General features: G+C 44.0%; 1 protein-coding gene across 2 annotated transcripts in view; it reads left to right on the plus strand.

Moving 5' to 3' along the window:
• Window positions 1-359: 359 nt before the first annotated feature.
• Window positions 360-19,657, plus strand: part of GCSAML (germinal center associated signaling and motility like) — a 95,997-nt gene continuing 76,699 nt past the window's right edge. The window contains exons 1-3 of one of the 2 annotated variants that reach the window (XM_058555617.1): window positions 361-956; window positions 9,888-9,947; window positions 13,123-13,172. In XM_058555617.1, the coding sequence (XP_058411600.1) occupies window positions 928-956; window positions 9,888-9,947; window positions 13,123-13,172 (139 nt within the window). In that variant the 5' untranslated portion in view covers window positions 361-927. Of the gene's footprint in view, window positions 957-9,887; window positions 9,948-13,122; window positions 13,173-19,657 lie in introns of both variants that reach the window. The other variant, XM_058555674.1, reaches the window with a different exon arrangement.

A 19,657-nucleotide genomic window follows, 5' to 3' on the forward strand; every position in this document is an offset into this window, starting at 1 on the left:
TCTGCCGCTGGGTAGCAGTAACAAACTTCCTCGGCCTTGGTATCCTCATTCGGAAAAAAAAAAAAGAATTGGAGTCGATGAGCCTGCGGTTTCTGAATTCAGCAAATCAGTTTCACGTGGGATGAAAGTGAAGCCGACCAGCGCCTGGCCCTCGGGCCATCGCGCGGGACGCGGGCTGAAGAGCCGCTGCGCCCCCGCGACGGCGCAGCGCGGTCACCGCCGCCCGGAGCTGTCCCCGCGCGCCGCGCCGCTCCGGGGCGGGGGCAGGCGGCCCCTCCGCTCCGCCCCGCGCCTTCCCGGCCTCCCGCGGCGCCGGCGCCTGCTGTTGCGGCCGCGCCTCCTCTCCCACCTTGCTTTCCGAGGCATCAGACCTCTGAGGAACGGACATTTACATTTCATTTGATTTTTACAACCAGAGGAACAAATAATAATTTTATTCCTAACTTTGCTCTTTTCTTTTCCTCACAAGAGACTTTCTCCCTGTGTGTTTGGAAGAGAACAAAATATTGGGAGTCCTGAAATCTCAGATTTCTGAGGAATTGGAAAGTCACTGCCTGTCAGGCCTGCAATCCGGGAACTTCCTTGAAGGCGAAGTGAACTTGCAAGTTAGACTCATTCTCTCCGTTGCATCCTGACTATGCACGCACACACGCATGCACGCACACACTTCCACCCAGGCACACACACACATGCACGCACACACACATATGCACACAGGCGCACGCACACGCCTTTCTTCCCCTCCCCTTCAGAACAGTTCCTGCTGTCTCTACCACGCCCGTCCCACGGCAGCTCGTGGTTGGCGAGGGCCCAGGCCAGTGGTCAGATGCCGCGGCCTGCCTCCTATCGTGCCCATCGTTGCTTTGGTCAAGACGGCCCAAAGTGGAGTGAAACGCAGGAGCAGAGACACCGAGTCACAGAAAGAGGATGGGAAATTGTCTCCCACGAAAACTCAGGTGAGTCCCGACGCCAGACGCTGCCTTTCCTGGGAGAAAGGGAACGGGGAGCAGAGGGCTGGGCGTGTGCGTTTGTGGGAGAGGGGGCAGTTGTGCATTAGGAAGGTTGAACCTGAGGACGGCATCCTCTAAGAACGCACAGTGGCCCCCAGTTCACTCCTTCTCTTGTCTTACTTTGGAACCATGGTAGGTTGCCAGATTTAGAAAATAAAAATACAGGATGCTGAATCAGATTTGAATTTCAGATAAACAAATGCATTTTTTTTTTTTTAGTATAAGTATGCCCTATTACATGGGGCATACTTATACTAAAAAACATTTGTTGTTTATCTGAAATTCAAATTTAACTGTGCATCCTGCGTTTTATCCGGCAACCCTTGTCTATAGTCTCTTGAGTCTGTCTATATCTCCCTCCTCATCTGGGCACAAGGCTGATCTCCCCGTTCATCAACTTCATGGGGTTGATATGAGAATAAACAGGTCCTTGAAAATTATGGATGTAAAATAATGCATTCAAATGTTTTTGATTTAAGTGGTGCCTTTTCTTGGTAATTTTTATCCTTTTCCTCTTCAAATGCTTTGGAAGTTGTAGGACAGATATAGATGACGGGCATCTCACAACTTGCTTAAAGGATTGTCTCTATAGCACCCCACACCCCCATCCCACTCTCCCTAACTCCTTCCAGGTAGTCTTATATTATATTATATTACTAGATTTCTTAAATTGAGATATAGTTGATATGTAGCATTGTGTAAGTTTAAGGTGTACAACGTGTTGATCTGATACATTTATATACTGCAATATGATTACCATTGTAGCATTAGCTAACTCCTCTATCACATCACATAATTATAATTTCTTTCTTGTGGTGGGAACAATTAAGATCTAGCTTCTTAGCAACTTTGAAGTTTATAATACAGTATTATTGACTATAATCACTATGTTGTACATTAGCTCTCCGGGACTTATTTATCTACCAGGTGCAAGTTTGTATCCTTAACCAAATCTGTCCTCTGGTAACTACCCCACCCTCTGGTAATTACCATTTTACTCTCTGTTCGGCTTTTTCAGACTCCACAGCATGTCTTTCTTTCTCATGGCTGAATAACATTCCATTGTGTTTATGTGTATGTGTATATATATTTGTATTATATACAAAATATCTTTTTTATCCACTCATCACTGATGGACACTTAGGTTCTTTGTCTTGGGTATTGTGTATAAGCTGCAATGAACATGGGAGTGCAGCTCTCTCTGTGAGATCCTGATTTTGATTCTTTTGAATAAATAAACAGAAGTGGGATTGCTGGATCATATGGTTGCTCTGTTTTTAATTTTTTGAAGAACCCTCATACTGTCTTCCATAATGCCCACACCATTTGCATTCCTACCAACAGTGTGCAAAGTTTCCAATTTCTCTCACCCTTGTCAACGTTTGTTATCATTTATTTTTTTGGTAACAGCCATCCTAACAGGTGTGAAGTAACATGTCATTGTGATTTTGATTTTCATTTCCCTGATAATTAGTGATGTAGAGCATCTTTTCATGTACCTGTTGGACATTCGTATGTCTTCATTGGAGATGGAGACAAAATGACACAACTGTGCCCAAAGAGTTGAATTTAAACATGTGCCCTGTGAAAAACGTTTCCATCTCTTTAAGGTTAATCAATATTAATGGGAAGTCTATATGAAACAGCACTCTTGGCCTCAAGAAGATAATTAAACATAGAGGGGAGACTGCAGTAGATGCTGGCTAAAAAAATGGACAAGTCTTTTCAAGAAACACTGTGCTGTAGCCTTAAAAAAAATTAGAGATTATATAGCTGAGAGAGGACAAAAACTCGTCAAAGTCACTTTTGCTATCGAGTGGTGAAACCACAGTGTAATTTCCTTTTTTAGGATGTACAATGTGATGACTTAGTATATGTATACATTGTGAAATGATTACCAGGGTGTACTTTCTGATGTCGAGTTGTCACCGCTTCACCACAGTCTCCTCTTTCTCAGATAGGGCGAACATTTATGTGCTCTAGGTAGAAGCACAAACGATGTGCTGTAGAAACACGAGGAAGGAAGGGATGGAATTCTGATTTGCAACGGCTGGAAGGAAGGACATTTTGAGGAATTGCTGCTTGGATTGTGCTGCAAACGTTAGGCAGGCTTATCAAAGTCTGAAAAGACTTCCAAACTGAAGGGACAACATGTGAAAACGTATACGAGTGTGAAGTGTACGGTGGTTCAGGAATGACTATTAGTTGTCAATAATTGGAGCATATTGTTCAAAGACAGAGCCATTAGAAGTTGAAAATGCGGTTTGGCATTGACGATAAGGAGTCTTCAAAGACAGAGAGGAAGTAGTAAAGCAGTGGACATTGATGAGTTGGAGAATGACGTAAGGCAACCTATATGTTAGGGAGAAATGTGTGTCCTCAGTGTGTAAGGAGAAGAAATGGCAAGGATGAGAACTGGGTAGGACGGGTGGGCCTTGAGGGCACTGTGCTGAATGGATGATGTTATGTCAGCTGAGTCTCTTTCCTGCTTTCTCTCCTCGTCGATATCCTTGAAATCTATGGTTGTTACAGTAGGTGCATCTGCTTTGTAGCTTCTTCTGCATATTTGCTCATTATCTGCACTCACTTCAGAGCGTTCGTCTGTTGCCACCCTCCCCCCTAAACCCTGCAGTGGAGGTCCTGAACACACTCCATACGCCTTTGGAAGGGATGCCCTGGGATAGACCCCATTTCTCTTCCAAGAGGCTGCACCTTCCACTCCCCCTTTCCAGAGAGCTTCTGAATCCTCACAAGGTTCCTACACTTGCAGTATTCGTGTTTCCTACATTTGCCGGATATTTGAATGTAAATTAGTGTCCCGTTGCTATTTTCATTTTCATTTCTCTGGTTGCTGGTGACTTTGTGTATCTGTTCGTATGCTTGTTAGGCACTGACGCTTCTTCTTTTACATGTTTACTATTCAAATCCTTTGCTCATTTTTTTCCTGTTTGGTTTCTTGCATTCTTGTTGATTAGCAAGCACCCTTTGAATATTGTAGACTGACCCCTTGAGTATTAGCCATGTTAAAGGAAAAAACAGTCAATGACACTTGTCAGAGATGGTGTTGCAGACTTGATTCAGGACCATCGTGATGGGTGTAGGGACCACTGCAGTGGGAGTCTACAGTGAGGGAAGGTTGGGATCCACTCTGAACAGAGCTCGGGAAGCGGGGATTTATAGCTGAGGAGCAGTGGGGATCGGTGGAGGGAAAATTGCTAAGAGGAAACATCAAGGGTCAGAGAAGATTCTGGCTAAAATGACCTAGTAAGATGCTGGCTGAAGACAGGCAGGGTGATGAGACATCACCTGAGGGATGGTGGAGGAGGAGGGACCCCATCAGATGTTGAAGGTGATCAGATGCTGAGGGTGGGGTTCTGGATAAACCATCTCTTTAGAAAAACCCAGTCTCCCTGCTGTGTGTCTCCTTTACTCCCACACCACTACCACACTCACAACACTTCTGACACCAGACGTGTGGAGGGCTTTTCCCCACACCAAGCAAGTCTGCCACTCCAACTGGGTGCCCTACAATTCAACTGGATTCTGACACTGCCTACCTGGAGATAGAGTCAGTTCCCACAGGTTAAGTGCTCAGTCCCACAAAACTGCTCCCCCCCCCCTCCTTCAGATACCAATCGCCAGTCCAGGTTGTTACCTGTGCTTCTGACCAACTGGCTCTAAATCTGAGGTTCCCATAGACCCCTCCTCAGATTCGATTAATTTGCTAGAGTGGCTCACAGAACTCAGAGAAACACTTAACGTTTACCAGTTTATTACAAGATATGATAAAGGACACAGATGAGAAGTCAGATGAAGAGACACATGGAGTGAGGTCTGGGAGGGTCCTGAGTGCAGGAGCTTCTGTCCCCGGGGAGTTGTGGGGCGTCACCCTCCCAGCATGAATGTGGTCACCAACCTGGAAGATCTCTGAATCCCTTACTATTGGGATTTTATGGAGGCTTCTTCATATAGACATGATCAATTATTAACTCCATTTCCAGCCCCTCTCCCCTCTCTGGAGAATTGGGGGTGGGGCTGAAAATTCCAAGCTTCTAATCATGGCTTGGTCTTTCTGGTGACCAGCCCCCATCCAAGAGCCACCCAGGAGCCACCCACGGTCACCTCAGTAGAACAAAAGATGCTTCTGGTGCTCTTCTCACTTAGGAATTTACAAGGGTTTTCGGAGCTCTGTGCCAGGAACAAGAATGAAGACCAAATATATATTTCTTATTATAAATCACATTATCACACTGACCCTGTGTAAAACTGGGTTTTACAAAGAAGTGCACTAATGGGCCTAGGAGAAGTTTCAGGAGCCTGACTAAAATTCTAGTCAAGCAAAGACTATTCATCAGCCATTGCAAATATCTGTTCTCACCAGGCATCTATGTACTTAATTTTTAGCGGCCAGAAATCCTAAATGTTGATGTAGTCAGATTTGTCAAGGTTTTGCCTCATGGTTTGTGCTTTTAGGGCTTTTAAAATAATTAAATTTCCTTTAATTGATTTCTACATTAAAGTAAAATTTGCATATAGTGAAATGAGCAAATTTTAATTATAACGCTTGTTGAGTTTTAAGGACGTCTATACCCACATGACCAGCCCCCCAACTGTGATACATAACTCTTTCACCATCCCAGCAAGTTCCCACGTGCCCCTTTTCCATCACCACCAAACACTGTTCTGATTTCTAGTCCCATGTTTGTCTTTTTATAAATGGACCCACACACGTACTCTTTTGTGTCTGTCTTCTTTCACTCAACATTAATATTGGAGAGGTTCTTCCATATTGTTGCTTGCACCAATAGTTCATTGTTTGTTTACTGCTGAACATCCCCAAGTCTGTTTATGTGCAAATACATGAATATGATTACACGCACTTCTATTGATGGCAGTTGAGTGGCTTCCAGGTTTCTGCTATAATGAATAAAGCCACTATAAATATTCACATACAAATGTTTTTGTGGGTGTATATTTTCTTTTCTCTTGGGTAATTTCCTAGGAGTGGAATTGCTGGGTTACTTATTTGGGTCTTTTTCCCCACTCTTATGTGGCAAAGCTATTCTGAATTTCCTTCGATGACCTTCTTATTTAGATCTGTAATCCCCATCAGAATATGGCATAAAGGGGGGATTTTCCTTCTTCTTTTCTCTCTCTCTCCAAATAGTGAGTCAGATTTTTGTAATTTCATCTATTAGAAGATCCATTCTTTTCTCACTGAGTTGTGGTTCCTTCTTAATTATATATCAAATTTCTACATATAGATGGATCTGTTTCTTTACATTAGCCTATTTCTTATATTCCTTTATAGTAGCATACCGTTTTTATTATTGTGACTTTGTAGTATGACTTGTATCTGGTGTGATGTCGTCCTCTGTGACAGAGAGGTTTGCCACAGGAAATATAAATCTTGGCAGATTTTTTCTTTTCAGTAAGATGGGTTTCAGTATAAAAAATTGGGTGCTTGCAAAATCATTGGAGTGGCTAAAGTTGTAGGTTTGAGGCTGGGACTCTGGTAAAGGCACCCGCACCTTACAGAGTTGACCCAGGGGAGCTTCGGCTGCCCAGGAGGCTTCTCGGGAGATTCCACATTCAAAATTCCCACCAGCGCTGTCTGCGAGGCTGGAGGACGGACACGTTGATGCAGGAAAACCTCCTGTCTCTGAGCTTGGTTGTCAGAGGAGGAGCCACACATGGCCTCTTAGCCCTTCGGGCAGCACCTAATTGCAGCCTGAACGCTGGCTGCGAATGAGTCTGAGGAAGGTAGTAGTCGCTTTCCTCTCAGACCAGAAAGAAGGGGGAATGGACGTGGACATTGCCTATTAACAGTTCATTTGCTCTTGATTTCAAAAGTGATTGAGCTCCTTGAAGACTTTATCCTCCTATATTCATTTAAAACTGAATTTGTTGATTTTATCAAAAGCGTCAGCTTGAATTTTGATTGGGGTAACACTGACTATATAGATTAATTTGAGGGCAAAATACTATGTTTATGCAAATACACTATTCCAGTCAAAACAATTATTTATACTGCATTTATTCAAATCTTCTTTAATGCCTTTTAGTAGAACTTCCATTTTTGTTTTTCTTGCATTTTTGCTGGGGTGATTTCTAGACACCACTTACAGCAGTAAATCTGTATACTATTTACTAGCTGTTGTTGGAATGCCACTGAATTTTGTAAGAGCATTTTGTATCTACCAGCCTTGCTGACTTCCTCATTTCTTCTAATGGTTTGTTAATTCTCCTGGGTTTTCTACACAGTTAGAAATCATCTATAAATTTAAAAATCATTCTATCCTTTTTCGTTTCTTACAACTCATTCCTTTTATTTGTTTTATATCATTGTTATGTTTAATAACATCAGTGGTCTTGGGCATCCTTTAACAGAGCTTAGATTTTTTTCTAAATAGTTTCCATTAAGTTTGCTTATGTTTTTGGTGTGTTGCCTTTACAAAATAAGGAAGTTCCATCTTATAATAAGTTTTATGAGAACTTTTATTGTTAATGGAGCTAGATATTATCAAGTGCATATTTTGAAACTATTAAGATAAGCTTGTAGTTTTTCTCTTAGACTTCTAAGGTGGTCAATTTTGTTACAGATTTTGTGCAGATGACCCACCTTGAATTTCTGAGATTAAACCCACTTGATTGTCACGTGTATTATTTTTACTGCACTTTTAGATTTAGTTAACTCATATTTTATTGAAGATTACTGCCTCTATTTTCTTGAGTGAGTTGGGCCTGTGATTTTTTTTCTCCTATTTATTTAATTTTAGAATGAAGAGTATATTAATCTCATTAAATGGATTTGACATCTTATTTTATTTTGACATCTTTGTTTTATTTTTGATCCTGCTTTTTTGCTTACTTGGTCTTGCCAGACTTTTGCCCATCTTACTGGTATTACTCTTTTCTAATATTTGGTTCTTTATTACATTTATTTCTGCCCATAACTTTTCTTTGTTTCCTCTCTCTTTTTCCGACTTCTGAGATAATTGCTTTGTCATTTCAATCATTTGTGTTTTCTTATGAATATTTTGGCAACCCATTTTCTTCACATTGCCCCTTATATCCTGCAAATAGCTTTTACTATTATTATAAATGTTTTAAGGAGGCTCCTCTATGATTTCTTTTTTAAAATAAGGATTACTTAGTACATTACTTGCTGTCTATACCAATGTGCATTTTTAGTTATCGTCTTATTGTTGATTTTTAATTTTATTGCTTGGTGGAGAAATAGTGTGCACATTGTTGATTTGGGGTATTTTTTTAGATTTCATTTGTGGAGTTATGATGTCTTAAATTAATGTCAAACATTTGGAAAGTTTTAAAAAAAGGAAAATAAACAGAAAGTATGGAAAAATCACCCATGATCTTAATATTTTGGCCAAGATACATTTTTAAGCTCCATTTAATATTTATTATTTTAATGACAGAATATTAGTGGGTTCATTAATTCAGTTAACAAATCTTTGTACATCACCTATGGCCTGACATCTTAATTCTGCTTGACTCAAAAAACAAACTTTTACTTTGGCAGTGTTTAGTGTCCATTTGTGTTTAGTAGTATGACTGATGTAGAATTCCAGTTAAGTTCTTATTAATGTTAAAGACTTTCTGCTCCTGTTTTTAACTTTTAAATACAAACATCCCCTTAGAAAGTAAGTCAGTGCATCGCTAATAACCTCGAGAAGACTTACTGTAGCAGATTCTTTCTTCACTGACCAGTGTAGGAAGATGAAATCATGAGAAAACTGGACTCCAGGGAAACAGAAAAAGAAGAGAAGACAGAGGGCACTGAAATTAAATTTTGTATGATTTACCACCTATACTATTAGGTAATCACTACATACAAACTTGGCCATTTGTGAAAGAAATATTTCCAATATTATCCAGATATTATCCAGAAACCTCTACGTCAGAACTTATCCTGTGAAAGTAAAGGGCCCCTTCTTCTGCAAGTTGGATTTACTATATTTAATAAATTCTATTGTTTGCTTAGTGGCCTCATATGTCAACGTCTGACAATGTTTCTTAAACTTTTAAGTACCAACATCGGGAAAACACCTTCTCTGAACGTTACCGGTAAGCAGGAGCGAGGCTCGTCCTCTGAAATCTTTCCCATGCTGCCCTACGTAGAAGCAGGAGAAGGGACAAGTGCTGGGGATGTGATGAGAGAGGACAGACCATTCACAGAAATGCTGTGTTTCCCAGCTGCTCTAGCGGGAAATTGATTAACTGAGACCCAGGCATGGGCGTGTTGCTAACACTTGGGTAAGCATCCACTTCATTTGTTCCTCTGCTCAACTTCATCTTTCAGTGCTTGCTTGACACTCCTAAGGATGACGATAACTGATGGGAAAGCACAAAGAGTACGTGCACAACATACACTTCCCTAAATGTAGGTGAAGGCTGAGCGTCCAGGGATGGCCAAACAGCAGGCTTGGGATAACCTTGCCTGGCTCAGAGAGCCAAGGTCAACAGTCCTAGGACTCCACCGGCTCCCTGCAGAAGCTGCACCTCCCTGTTGTTAGGGTCTTTCTGCCTTCTTGGCACCTGCCTACGTCTTCTGGAGACTCAGGAAATTTGCATGCCTGATCATGATCAATCCCAGTCCTGGAACTTGCCTGATGATTCAACGTGAGACTGAGAGAATCAAAGGCTAGACTATAGACATTTTGTCCCATCAGAAGCCTGGCCTCTATGGTTAATTTCTGAATTGCATTCTATATCTGTGACTGCCTGTCCATTCCAAAGGAAAGAGAAGTTTGACAAAAGGAAGGCAGGCGTGGTTTCATGGTATGGAAAAAGACTAAGGGGGCAAGAACGTTCAGAGGGAGGTAACAGTCTCTTCTTTTCTGTGTTTCCGTCTAGTTGCCTGAGAGACAATCAGAAGCAGCCCAGGAATGTGAACCCAGACGTGGGAAAGAAACAGTAAGAATACAGAATATCAGAGTGTTTTTCTCTGAGATTTACTTCCAGAATCTCTGTCCCACGAGGGTAAACATCTTTGGCCTCTAGAGCCACAATGAGAGAGTTCTTTGGTGATTGCCTCTAAGACTTGGCAGAAGGGTAGACGGAGACTCTATCTAAACAAGAGAAATGGGGTATCAGCACACACGTTTTGTTTCTTAATGGTTATATAAAGCAAGTGTACAAACACGTAGCTGAAATAAAGGAGGTTTGTTTCTGGTTGGCTATTGCAATGGTCATACTTCCAACCTACTCCTCATATTTAGCCAGAATAATCTTTGGAAAATGTAAGTCTAATCATGCCTTTTCCTTAAGACCCTTCGATGGTTCTCCACTGCATCCAAAATAAACCTGAACCCTTCACCAGGCCTACAATCCTGTAAGGACTGACCCCTGCGGACCTCTCCAGTCTCGCTCCCTGCCCTCCATCCTCATCCGCTGTCGTCCAGGGTTCCACTCTCACTTCCTCTTCTTCAACCACCCAGCTCAGCCTCACCTCGGCCCTGCCGCATGCTGCTCTCTCAGTGCACAAGGTTTTTATCTTGCTTGCTGTGCTTGATAGCATCTCTTCCTGGAGGTGCTGGCTCTCACACGCTGCTCTGGAAGACCTCTCTGCCCACACTGTGTAGGAACATGGCTGCCACCCCCGTGGGTTTCCGGCACTGCCCCCTACTCAGATTTGCCACATCTTCCTTTCAACCTGTAACTTTGTGTTTGTTAGTTTAGCTTCTTATGGTCCATCTCCCTTTGTAGACCGTGTGCTTTTCAAGGCACTACCCACCGCCTGACTTGCTAGTGCCTCTCTTCTACCCAACCTTACCACTCAATGGAAAAAAGAAAAACACAGTGGAAAAACAGCAGCTATCTGGACGCTGATATCTTGCCCAGCTTAGATTAACAGAAACATCTGCCTTGTTTGTTAATCGTGGGCTTTTCATATCTTTGCTCTCAACGTCTTTCCTAATCATCTCATCTCAAGGTCTGGGTTTCTGTCTCTGACTTGGCCCCTTCTTCTCTTACAAAATGTGAGTGAATCGGGGTGAGGGGAAAGGCTTGAGTTTGTTGGTGATGTAAAATGGTGTTTGCAGGAATCAGCCACTCCCAAGGTTCCACCTACACTTTCTCTGCGCAAAGGGCAGGTGGGACAGTGGCGAGGCTGTGCCTGTGCTGACTCTGCAGCTCCCTTTACAGTTTGCAGCTGGAGAGGAGACAGCAAATCCCTGGGGATGTTCTTGAGCGAAGGCTCCTCTCAGGCTGCCATGAGCCAGTTCTGGACAGCGTCAGGCCACTGCAACGAGGCTTTTGCTTCATCATGTGTAAAATGATGTTTCTCTCATTCTTCTCTGTTAAAGGAGCTGAAGTGTTAATATTTTCAAATACAAAAGTCTTTATGACAAACAGGACAGTAGCTAGTGGAGAGAAATCAAATGTCTCTGGGGTGTCCCCATCCAAGCAAGTTTTATGGGCAGGACTCACGGAACTTGAAGAGTCAGCTCGGTGAGGGGGCCCAGCTGTCTGACGACTCCAGTCAACTGCAGTCAAATACGTATAAGTCTTAATGGGCCAGAACTGAAGTCAGGGATTTTTTGGTTTTTGGGGGTTTTGGCTAATTAACAGGATGATGCTCTTTGTAAAGACAAAGTTACATTCTCTACATCTTCCTGAGTCAATTCTGGTTGTTTTATTTCTACTGGAATATCACTCATTTAATCCATGACTTTAAACGTACTTACAAAAAGAACAGTATGAGCTGTTCAAGTCATTTAACTTTAAATTTAGGTTTATAAGGTATAATTCAATAAAATTTATCCTTTTTAGGTAAACAGTTGATAAGTTTAGAAAAACATATACAGTCATGTAACCATCACCACAATCAAGATATGGAATATCCGCACCCCACCCCCACTAGCCCCTGGCAATCAGAGTCTGATTACTCCTTTGCTTTTTTCCAGGATGTCATAGTATCATCCCTTTTATATTTATTGAATTCTTATTTCTGCTTTTCTTAGTTTTTTAAATTTTGCTATTTAAATTGTTTTGATTCAAAACAATTTCTTTGTTTTCTATTTTTCCTGTTACTTTACTTTTTTTTTCTTGGATCTGAATAGTTTTCCTTTCAAGCATTGTTTTACATTTTTAGTATTAAGTTTTAATTTATTGCATTAGTATCAGTATCTGTGTTATTTCTGGTTTGTGGATTTTATCAAAGTTCTTTGTCATATATTATGTACCAACTTTGAGACAAGTTACTTATATTCTTTAAATTTTGTGGAAATTCATGTGGAAAATAGTCTTAAAATTTGAAAATACTACAACTTTAGATCGTGGTTCTGAAAACAACATTTTAAAAACACGATGTGTATTCATCAGCACAGTGCCTGGCTGAACTAGCTCTCAGCAAAGACGAGCCAGCACTATGTTCATTGTGCCCGGTGTGACCCTGTAGATTTCATCTCTATTTCTATCGTCAGTAGTCTGCTCTAATATCTGTCACTGTAAGTTTGTAGGTCGGATTTCTAGGACCTTCTCTTACCGTTAAAGATACGTACTCCCTCATCAAGAACAGCATAGAAATAAATTGACTTTCAATATCTCCCTTTAATCCTTCCCAATTCACTATATTGCACATATGTTCTCCATACATGTGATAATATACATGGTCTGATAATCTAGTAATTCCTTCAGTTTCATGAGATACGGAGTTTTATTCTCCATTTTTCTTTCTTTTCCTAGATTTTTGTGGTTTTCCTTTTTTTCAGCTTTATCAAAGTGTAATTGGCCAATAAAATTGTAAGATATTTAAAGTGTACATGATGATTTGATATATGTGTACATGGTGAAAGGATTTCCCCACCGAGTTAATTAATACACCCACCGCCCCACATATTTACCTTTTTTTTTTTGGTGAGAGCATTTAAGCTCTACTCACTTAGCCAATTTCCATTAAACAATACAGTGTTATCAACTATACTTCACGGTTTTTCAGAAAGGACTAGAGTACGCAGGGGTTTAGTTGTACTTAACACTGGGATTGTCAATCTAGCAATGACTTCAGGTGAAGGGCAGCGAAACGTCTTTCAAGTGCATTTCACTTCAGAGAACTGGAGTGTCTTATGTGATTATCTCTTTCTTGTAGGCAGGAAATGACTACATTTGAGAGAGAAAATCAAGATGGAGATAAGAAAAGTAAGTCATTGCTTCATAATATTTTTCATATCAGGGAAGTTGTCAGCTTAAACACCCAAACCAGCTGCCGCCTGATGCGAGGTCAGGACCAGAGGAAACGCTGCTCGGAGTCCTTGCGGAGACGGCCCCGTCCTTCACGTCCTGTCTCAGAAAACCAATCTCATTTTCTTTGTATCGCAATAATATCTGCACATGATTTATTTCGAGTGACACTCCATAAATACCTGTGGGAAGCAATTACCAAAATCCTACTGATTTTAATTTATACATTGGTGTTTTAAAATAGGGCCACTTGCAATATTAGCTGGTGATCAGCATTTTTTTTGCTAAAGCACGTGCTCTATTTGACATAGTGTCTAGAGGTAGTAATGTGCTCTATTTGAGGTGGTGTCTAGAGGTAGTAATGTGCTCAATCAGACGTGGTGTCTAGGTGTAGTAATGTGCTCTATTGGGCATGGTGTCTAGGGGTAGTAATGTGCTCTATGGGACGTGGTGTCTAGGGGTAGTAATGTGCTCTATGGGACGTGCTGTGTAGGTGTAGTAATGTGCTCTATGGGACGTGGTGTCTAGGGGTAGTAATGTGCTCTATGGGACGTGGTGTCTAGGGGTAGTAATGTGCTCTATGGGGCATGGTGTCTAGGGGTAGTAATGAGCTCTATGGGACGTGGTGTCTAGGGGTAGTAATGTGCTCTGTGGGACGTGGTGTCTAGGGGTAGCAATGTGCTCTATGGGACGTGGTGTCTAGGGGTAGTAATGTGCTCTATGGGACATGGTGTCTAGGGGTAGTAATGTGCTCTATGGGACGTGGTGTCTAGGGGTGGTAATGTGCTCTATGGGACGTGCTGTGTAGGTGTAGTAATGTGCTCTATTGGACGTGGTGTCTAGGGGTAGTAATGTGCTCTATGGGACGTGGTGTCTATGTGTAGTAATGTGCACTATTGGGCATGGTGTCTAGGGGTAGTAATGCGCTCTATGGGACGTGGTGTCTAGGGGTAGTAATGTGCTCTATGGGACGTGGTGTCTAGGGGTAGTAATGTGCTCTATGGGACGTGGTGTCTAGGGGTAGTAATGTGCTCTATGGGACGTGCTGTGTAGGTGTAGTAATGTGCTCTATTGGACGTGGTGTCTAGGGGTAGTAATGTGCTCTATGGGACGTGGTGTCTAGGGGTAGTAATGTGCTCTATGGGACGTGCTGTGTAGGTGTAGTAATGTGCTCTATTGGACGTGGTGTCTAGGGGTAGTAATGTGCTCTATGGGACGTGGTGTCTAGGGGTAGTAATGTGCTCTATTGGACGTGGTGTCTAGGGGTAGTAATGTGCTCTATGGGACGTGGTGTCTAGGGGTAGTAATGTGCTCTATGGGACGTGCTGTGTAGGTGTAGTAATGTGCTCTATTGGGCATGGTGTCTAGGGGTAGTAATGTGCTCTATGGGACGTGCTGTGTAGTTGTAGTAATGTGCTCTATGGGACGTGGTGTCTAGGGGTAGTAATGTGCTCTATGGGACGTGCTGTGTAGGTGTAGTAATGTGCTCTATGGGACGTGGTGTCTAGGGGTAGTAATGTGCTCTATGGGACGTGGTGTCTAGGGGTAGTAATGTGCTCTATGGGACGTGGTGTCTAGGGGTAGTAATGTGCTCTATGGTACGTGCTGTGTAGGTGTAGTAATGTGCTCTATTGGGACGTGGTGTCTAGGGGTAGTAATGTGCTCTATGGGACGTGGTGTCTAGGTGTAGTAATGTGCTCTATTGGACGTGGTGTCTAGGGGTAGTAATGTGCTCTATGGGACGTGGTGTCTAGGGGTAGTAATGTGCTCTATGGGACGTGGTGTCTAGGGGTAGTAATGTGCTCTATGGGACGTGCTGTGTAGGTGTAGTAATGTGCTCTATGGGACATGGTGTCTAGGGGTAGTAATGTGCTCTATGGGACGTGGTGTCTAGGGGTAGTAATGTGCTCTACTTGAGGTGAGGTCTAGGGGTAGTAATGTGCTCTATGGGACGTGGTGTCTAGGGGTAGTAATGTGCTCTATGGGACGTGCTGTGTAGGTGTAGTAATGTGCTCTATGGGACATGGTGTCTAGGGGTAGTAATGTGCTCTATGGGACGTGGTGTCTAGGGGTAGTAATGTGCTCTATGGGACGTGGTGTCTAGGGGTAGTAATGTGCTCTATGGGACGTGGTGTCTAGGGGTAGTAATGTGCTCTATGGGACGTGGTGTCTAGGGGTAGTAATGTGCTCTATGGGACGTGCTGTGTAGGTGTAGTAATGTGCTCTATGGGACATGGTGTCTAGGGGTAGTAATGTGCTCTATGGGACGTGGTGTCTAGGGGTAGTAATGTGCTCTATGGGACGTGGTGTCTAGGGGTAGTAATGTGCTCTATGGGACGTGGTGTCTAGGGGTAGTAATGTGCTCTATGGGACGTGCTGTGTAGGTGTAGTAATGTGCTCTACTTGAGGTGGTGTCTAGGGGTAGTAATGTGCTCTATGGGACGTGGTGTCTAGGGGTAGTAATGTGCTCTATGGGACGTGGTGTCTAGGGGTAGTAATGTGCTCTATGGGACGTGCTGTGTAGGTGTAGTAATGTGCTCTATTGGACGTGGTGTCTAGGGGTAGTAATGTGCTCTATGGGACGTGGTGTCTAGGGGTAGTAATGTGCTCTATTGGACGTGGTGTCTAGGGGTAGTAATGTGCTCTATGGGACGTGGTGTCTAGGGGTAGTAATGTGCTCTATGGGACGTGCTGTGTAGGTGTAGTAATGTGCTCTATTGGACGTGGTGTCTAGGGGTAGTAATGTGCTCTATGGGACGTGGTGTCTAGGGGTAGTAATGTGCTCTATGGGACGTGGTGTCTAGGGATAGTAATGTGCTCTATGGGACGTGCTGTGTAGGTGTAGTAATGTGCTCTATGGGACATGGTGTCTGGGGTTGTAATGTGCTCTATGGGACGTGGTGTCTAGGGGTAGTAATGTGCTCTATGGGACGTGGTGTCTAGGGGTAGTAATGTGCTCTATGGGACGTGGTGTCTGGGGGTAGTAATGTGCTCTATGGGACGTGGTGTCTAGGGGTAGTAATGTGCTCTATGGGACGTGGTGTCTAGGGGTAGTAATGTGCTCTATGGGACGTGGTGTCTAGGGGTAGTAATGTGCTCTATGGGACGTGGTGTCTAGGGGTAGTAATGTGCTCTATGGGACATGGTGTCTAGGGGTAGTAATGTGCTCTACTTGAAGTGGTGTCTAGGGGTAGTAATGTGCTCTATTGGACGTGGTGTCTAGGGGTAGTAATGTGCTCTATGGGACGTGGTGTCTATGTGTAGTAATGTGCACTATTGGGCATGGTGTCTAGGGGTAGTAATGTGCTCTATTGGACGTGGTGTCTAGGGGTAGTAATGTGCTCTATGAGACGTGGTGTCTAGGGGTAGTAATGTGCTCTATGGGACGTGGTGTCTAGGGGTAGTAATGTGCTCTATGGGACATGGTGTCTAGGGGTAGTAATGTGCTCTATGGGACGTGGTGTCTAGGGGTAGTAATGTGCTCTATGGGACGTGCTGTGTAGGTGTAGTAATGTGCTCTATTGGACGTGGTGTCTAGGGGTAGTAATGTGCTCTATGGGACGTGGTGTCTAGGGGTAGTAATGTGCTCTATTGGGCATGGTGTCTAGGGGTAGTAATGTGCTCTATGGGACGTGCTGTGTAGGTGTAGTAATGCGCTCTATGGGACGTGGTGTCTAGGGGTAGTAATGTGCTCTATGGGACGTGGTGTCTAGGGGTAGTAATGTGCTCTACTTGAGGTGGTGTCTAGGGGTAGTAATGTGCTCTATGGGACGTGCTGTGTAGGTGTAGTAATGTGCTGTATTGGGCATGGTGTCTAGGGGTAGTAATGTGCTCTATGGGACGTGGTGTCTAGGGGTAGTAATGTGCTCTATGGGACGTGCTGTGTAGGTGTAGTAATGTGCTCTATTGGACGTGGTGTCTAGGGGTAGTAATGTGCTCTATGGGACGTGGTGTCTAGGGGTAGTAATGTGCTCTATTGGGTATGGTGTCTAGGGGTAGTCATGTGCTCTATGGGACGTGCTGTGTAGGTGTAGTAATGCGCTCTATGGGACGTGGTGTCTAGGGGTAGTAATGTGCTCTATGGGACGTGGTGTCTAGGGGTAGTAATGTGCTCTACTTGAGGTGGTGTCTAGGGGTAGTAATGTGCTCTATGGGACGTGCTGTGTAGGTGTAGTAATGTGCTCTATGGGACATGGTGTCTAGGGGTAGTAATGTGCTCTATGGGACGTGGTGTCTAGGGGTAGTAATGTGCTCTATGGGACGTGCTGTGTAGGTGTAGTAATGTGCTCTATTGGACGTGGTGTCTATGGGTAGTAATGTGCTCTATGGGACGTGGTGTCTAGGGGTAGTAATGTGCTCTATTGGGCATGGTGTCTAGGGGTAGTAATGTGCTCTATGGGACATGCTGTGTAGGTGTAGTAATGCGCTCTATGGGACGTGGTGTCTAGGGGTAGTAATGTGCTCTATGGGACGTGGTGTCTAGGGGTAGTAATGTGCTCTATGGGACGTGGTGTCTAGGGGTAGTAATGTGCTCTATGGGACGTGGTGTCTAGGGGTAGTAATGTGCTCTATTGGACGTGCTGTGTAGGTGTAGTAATGTGCTCTATGGGACGTGGTGTCTAGGGGTAGTAATGTGCTCTATTGGGCATGGTGTCTAGGGGTAGTAATGTGCTCTATGGGACGTGGTGTCTAGGGGTAGTAATGTGCTCTATTGGGCATGGTGTCTAGGGGTAGTAATGTGCTCTATGGGACGTGCTGTGTAGGTGTAGTAATGCGCTCTATGGGACGTGGTGTCTAGGGGTAGTAATGTGCTCTATGGGACATGGTGTCTAGGGGTAGTAATGTGCTCTATGGGACGTGGTGTCTAGGGGTAGTAATGTGCTCTATGGGACGTGCTGTGTAGGTGTAGTAATGTGCTCTATTGGACGTGGTGTCTAGGGGTAGTAATGTGCTCTATGGGACGTGGTGTCTAGGGGTAGTAATGTGCTCTATTGGACGTGGTGTCTAGGGGTAGTAATGTGCTCTATGGGACGTGGTGTCTAGGGGTAGTAATGTGCTCTATGGGACGTGCTGTGTAGGTGTAGTAATGTGCTCTATTGGGCATGGTGTCTAGGGGTAGTAATGTGCTCTATGGGACGTGCTGTGTAGGTGTAGTAATGTGCTCTATGGGACGTGGTGTCTAGGGGTAGTAATGTGCTCTATTGGACGTGGTGTCTAGGGTTAGTAATGTGCTCTATGGGACGTGGTGTCTATGTGTAGTAATGTGCTCTATGGGATGTGGTGTCTAGGGGTAGTAATGTGCTCTATGGGACGTGGTGTCTAGGGGTAGTAATGTGCTCTATGGGACGTGCTGTGTAGGTGTAGTAATGTGCTCTATTGGACGTGGTGTCTAGGGGTAGTAATGTGCTCTATGGGACGTGGTGTCTAGGGGTAGTAATGTGCTCTATGGGACGTGGTGTCTAGGGGTAGTAATGTGCTCTATGGGACGTGGTGTCTAGGGGTAGTAATGTGCTCTATGGGACGTGCTGTGTAGGAGTAGTAATGTGCTCTATTGGGCATGGTGTCTAGGGGTAGTAATGTGCTCTATGGGAAGTGCTGTGTAGGTGTAGTAATGTGCTCTATGGGACGTGGTGTCTAGGGGTAGTAATGTGCTCTATGGGACGTGCTGTGTAGGTGTAGTAATGTGCTCTATGGGACGTGGTGTCTAGGGGTAGTAATGTGCTCTATGGGACGTGGTGTCTAGGGGTAGTAATGTGCTCTATGGGACGTGGTGTCTAGGGGTAGTAATGTGCTCTATGGGACGTGCTGTGTAGGTGTAGTAATGTGCTCTATTGGGACGTGGTGTCTAGGGGTAGTAATGTGCTCTATGGGACGTGGTGTCTAGGGGTAGTAATGTGCTCTATGGGACGTGGTGTCTAGGGGTAGTAATGTGCTCTATGGGACGTGCTGTGTAGGTGTAGTAATGTGCTCTATTGGACGTGGTGTCTAGGGGTAGTAATGTGCTCTATGGGACGTGGTGTCTAGGGGTAGTAATGTGCTCTATGGGACGTGCTGTGTAGGTGTAGTAATGTGCTCTATTGGACGTGGTGTCTAGGGGTAGTAATGTGCTCTATGGGACGTGGTGTCTAGGGGTAGTAATGTGCTCTATGGGACGTGGTGTCTAGGGGTAGTAATGTGCTCTAGGGGACGTGGAGTCTAGGGGTAGTAATGTGCTCTATGGGACGTGGTGTCTAGGGGTAGTAATGTGCTCTATGGGACGTGGTGTCTAGGAGTAGTAATGTGCTCTATGGGACGTGGTGTCTAGGGGTAGTAATGTGCTCTATGGGACGTGGTGTCTAGGGGTAGTAATGTGCTCTATGGGACGTGTTGTCTAGGGGTAGTAATGTGCTCTATGGGACGTGGTGTCTAGGGGTAGTAATGTGCTCTACTTGAGGTGGTGTCTA

Source organism: Diceros bicornis, chromosome 1 (genome assembly GCF_020826845.1).
Source record: "Diceros bicornis minor isolate mBicDic1 chromosome 1, mDicBic1.mat.cur, whole genome shotgun sequence".
Lineage (NCBI taxonomy): Eukaryota > Metazoa > Chordata > Mammalia > Perissodactyla > Rhinocerotidae > Diceros > Diceros bicornis.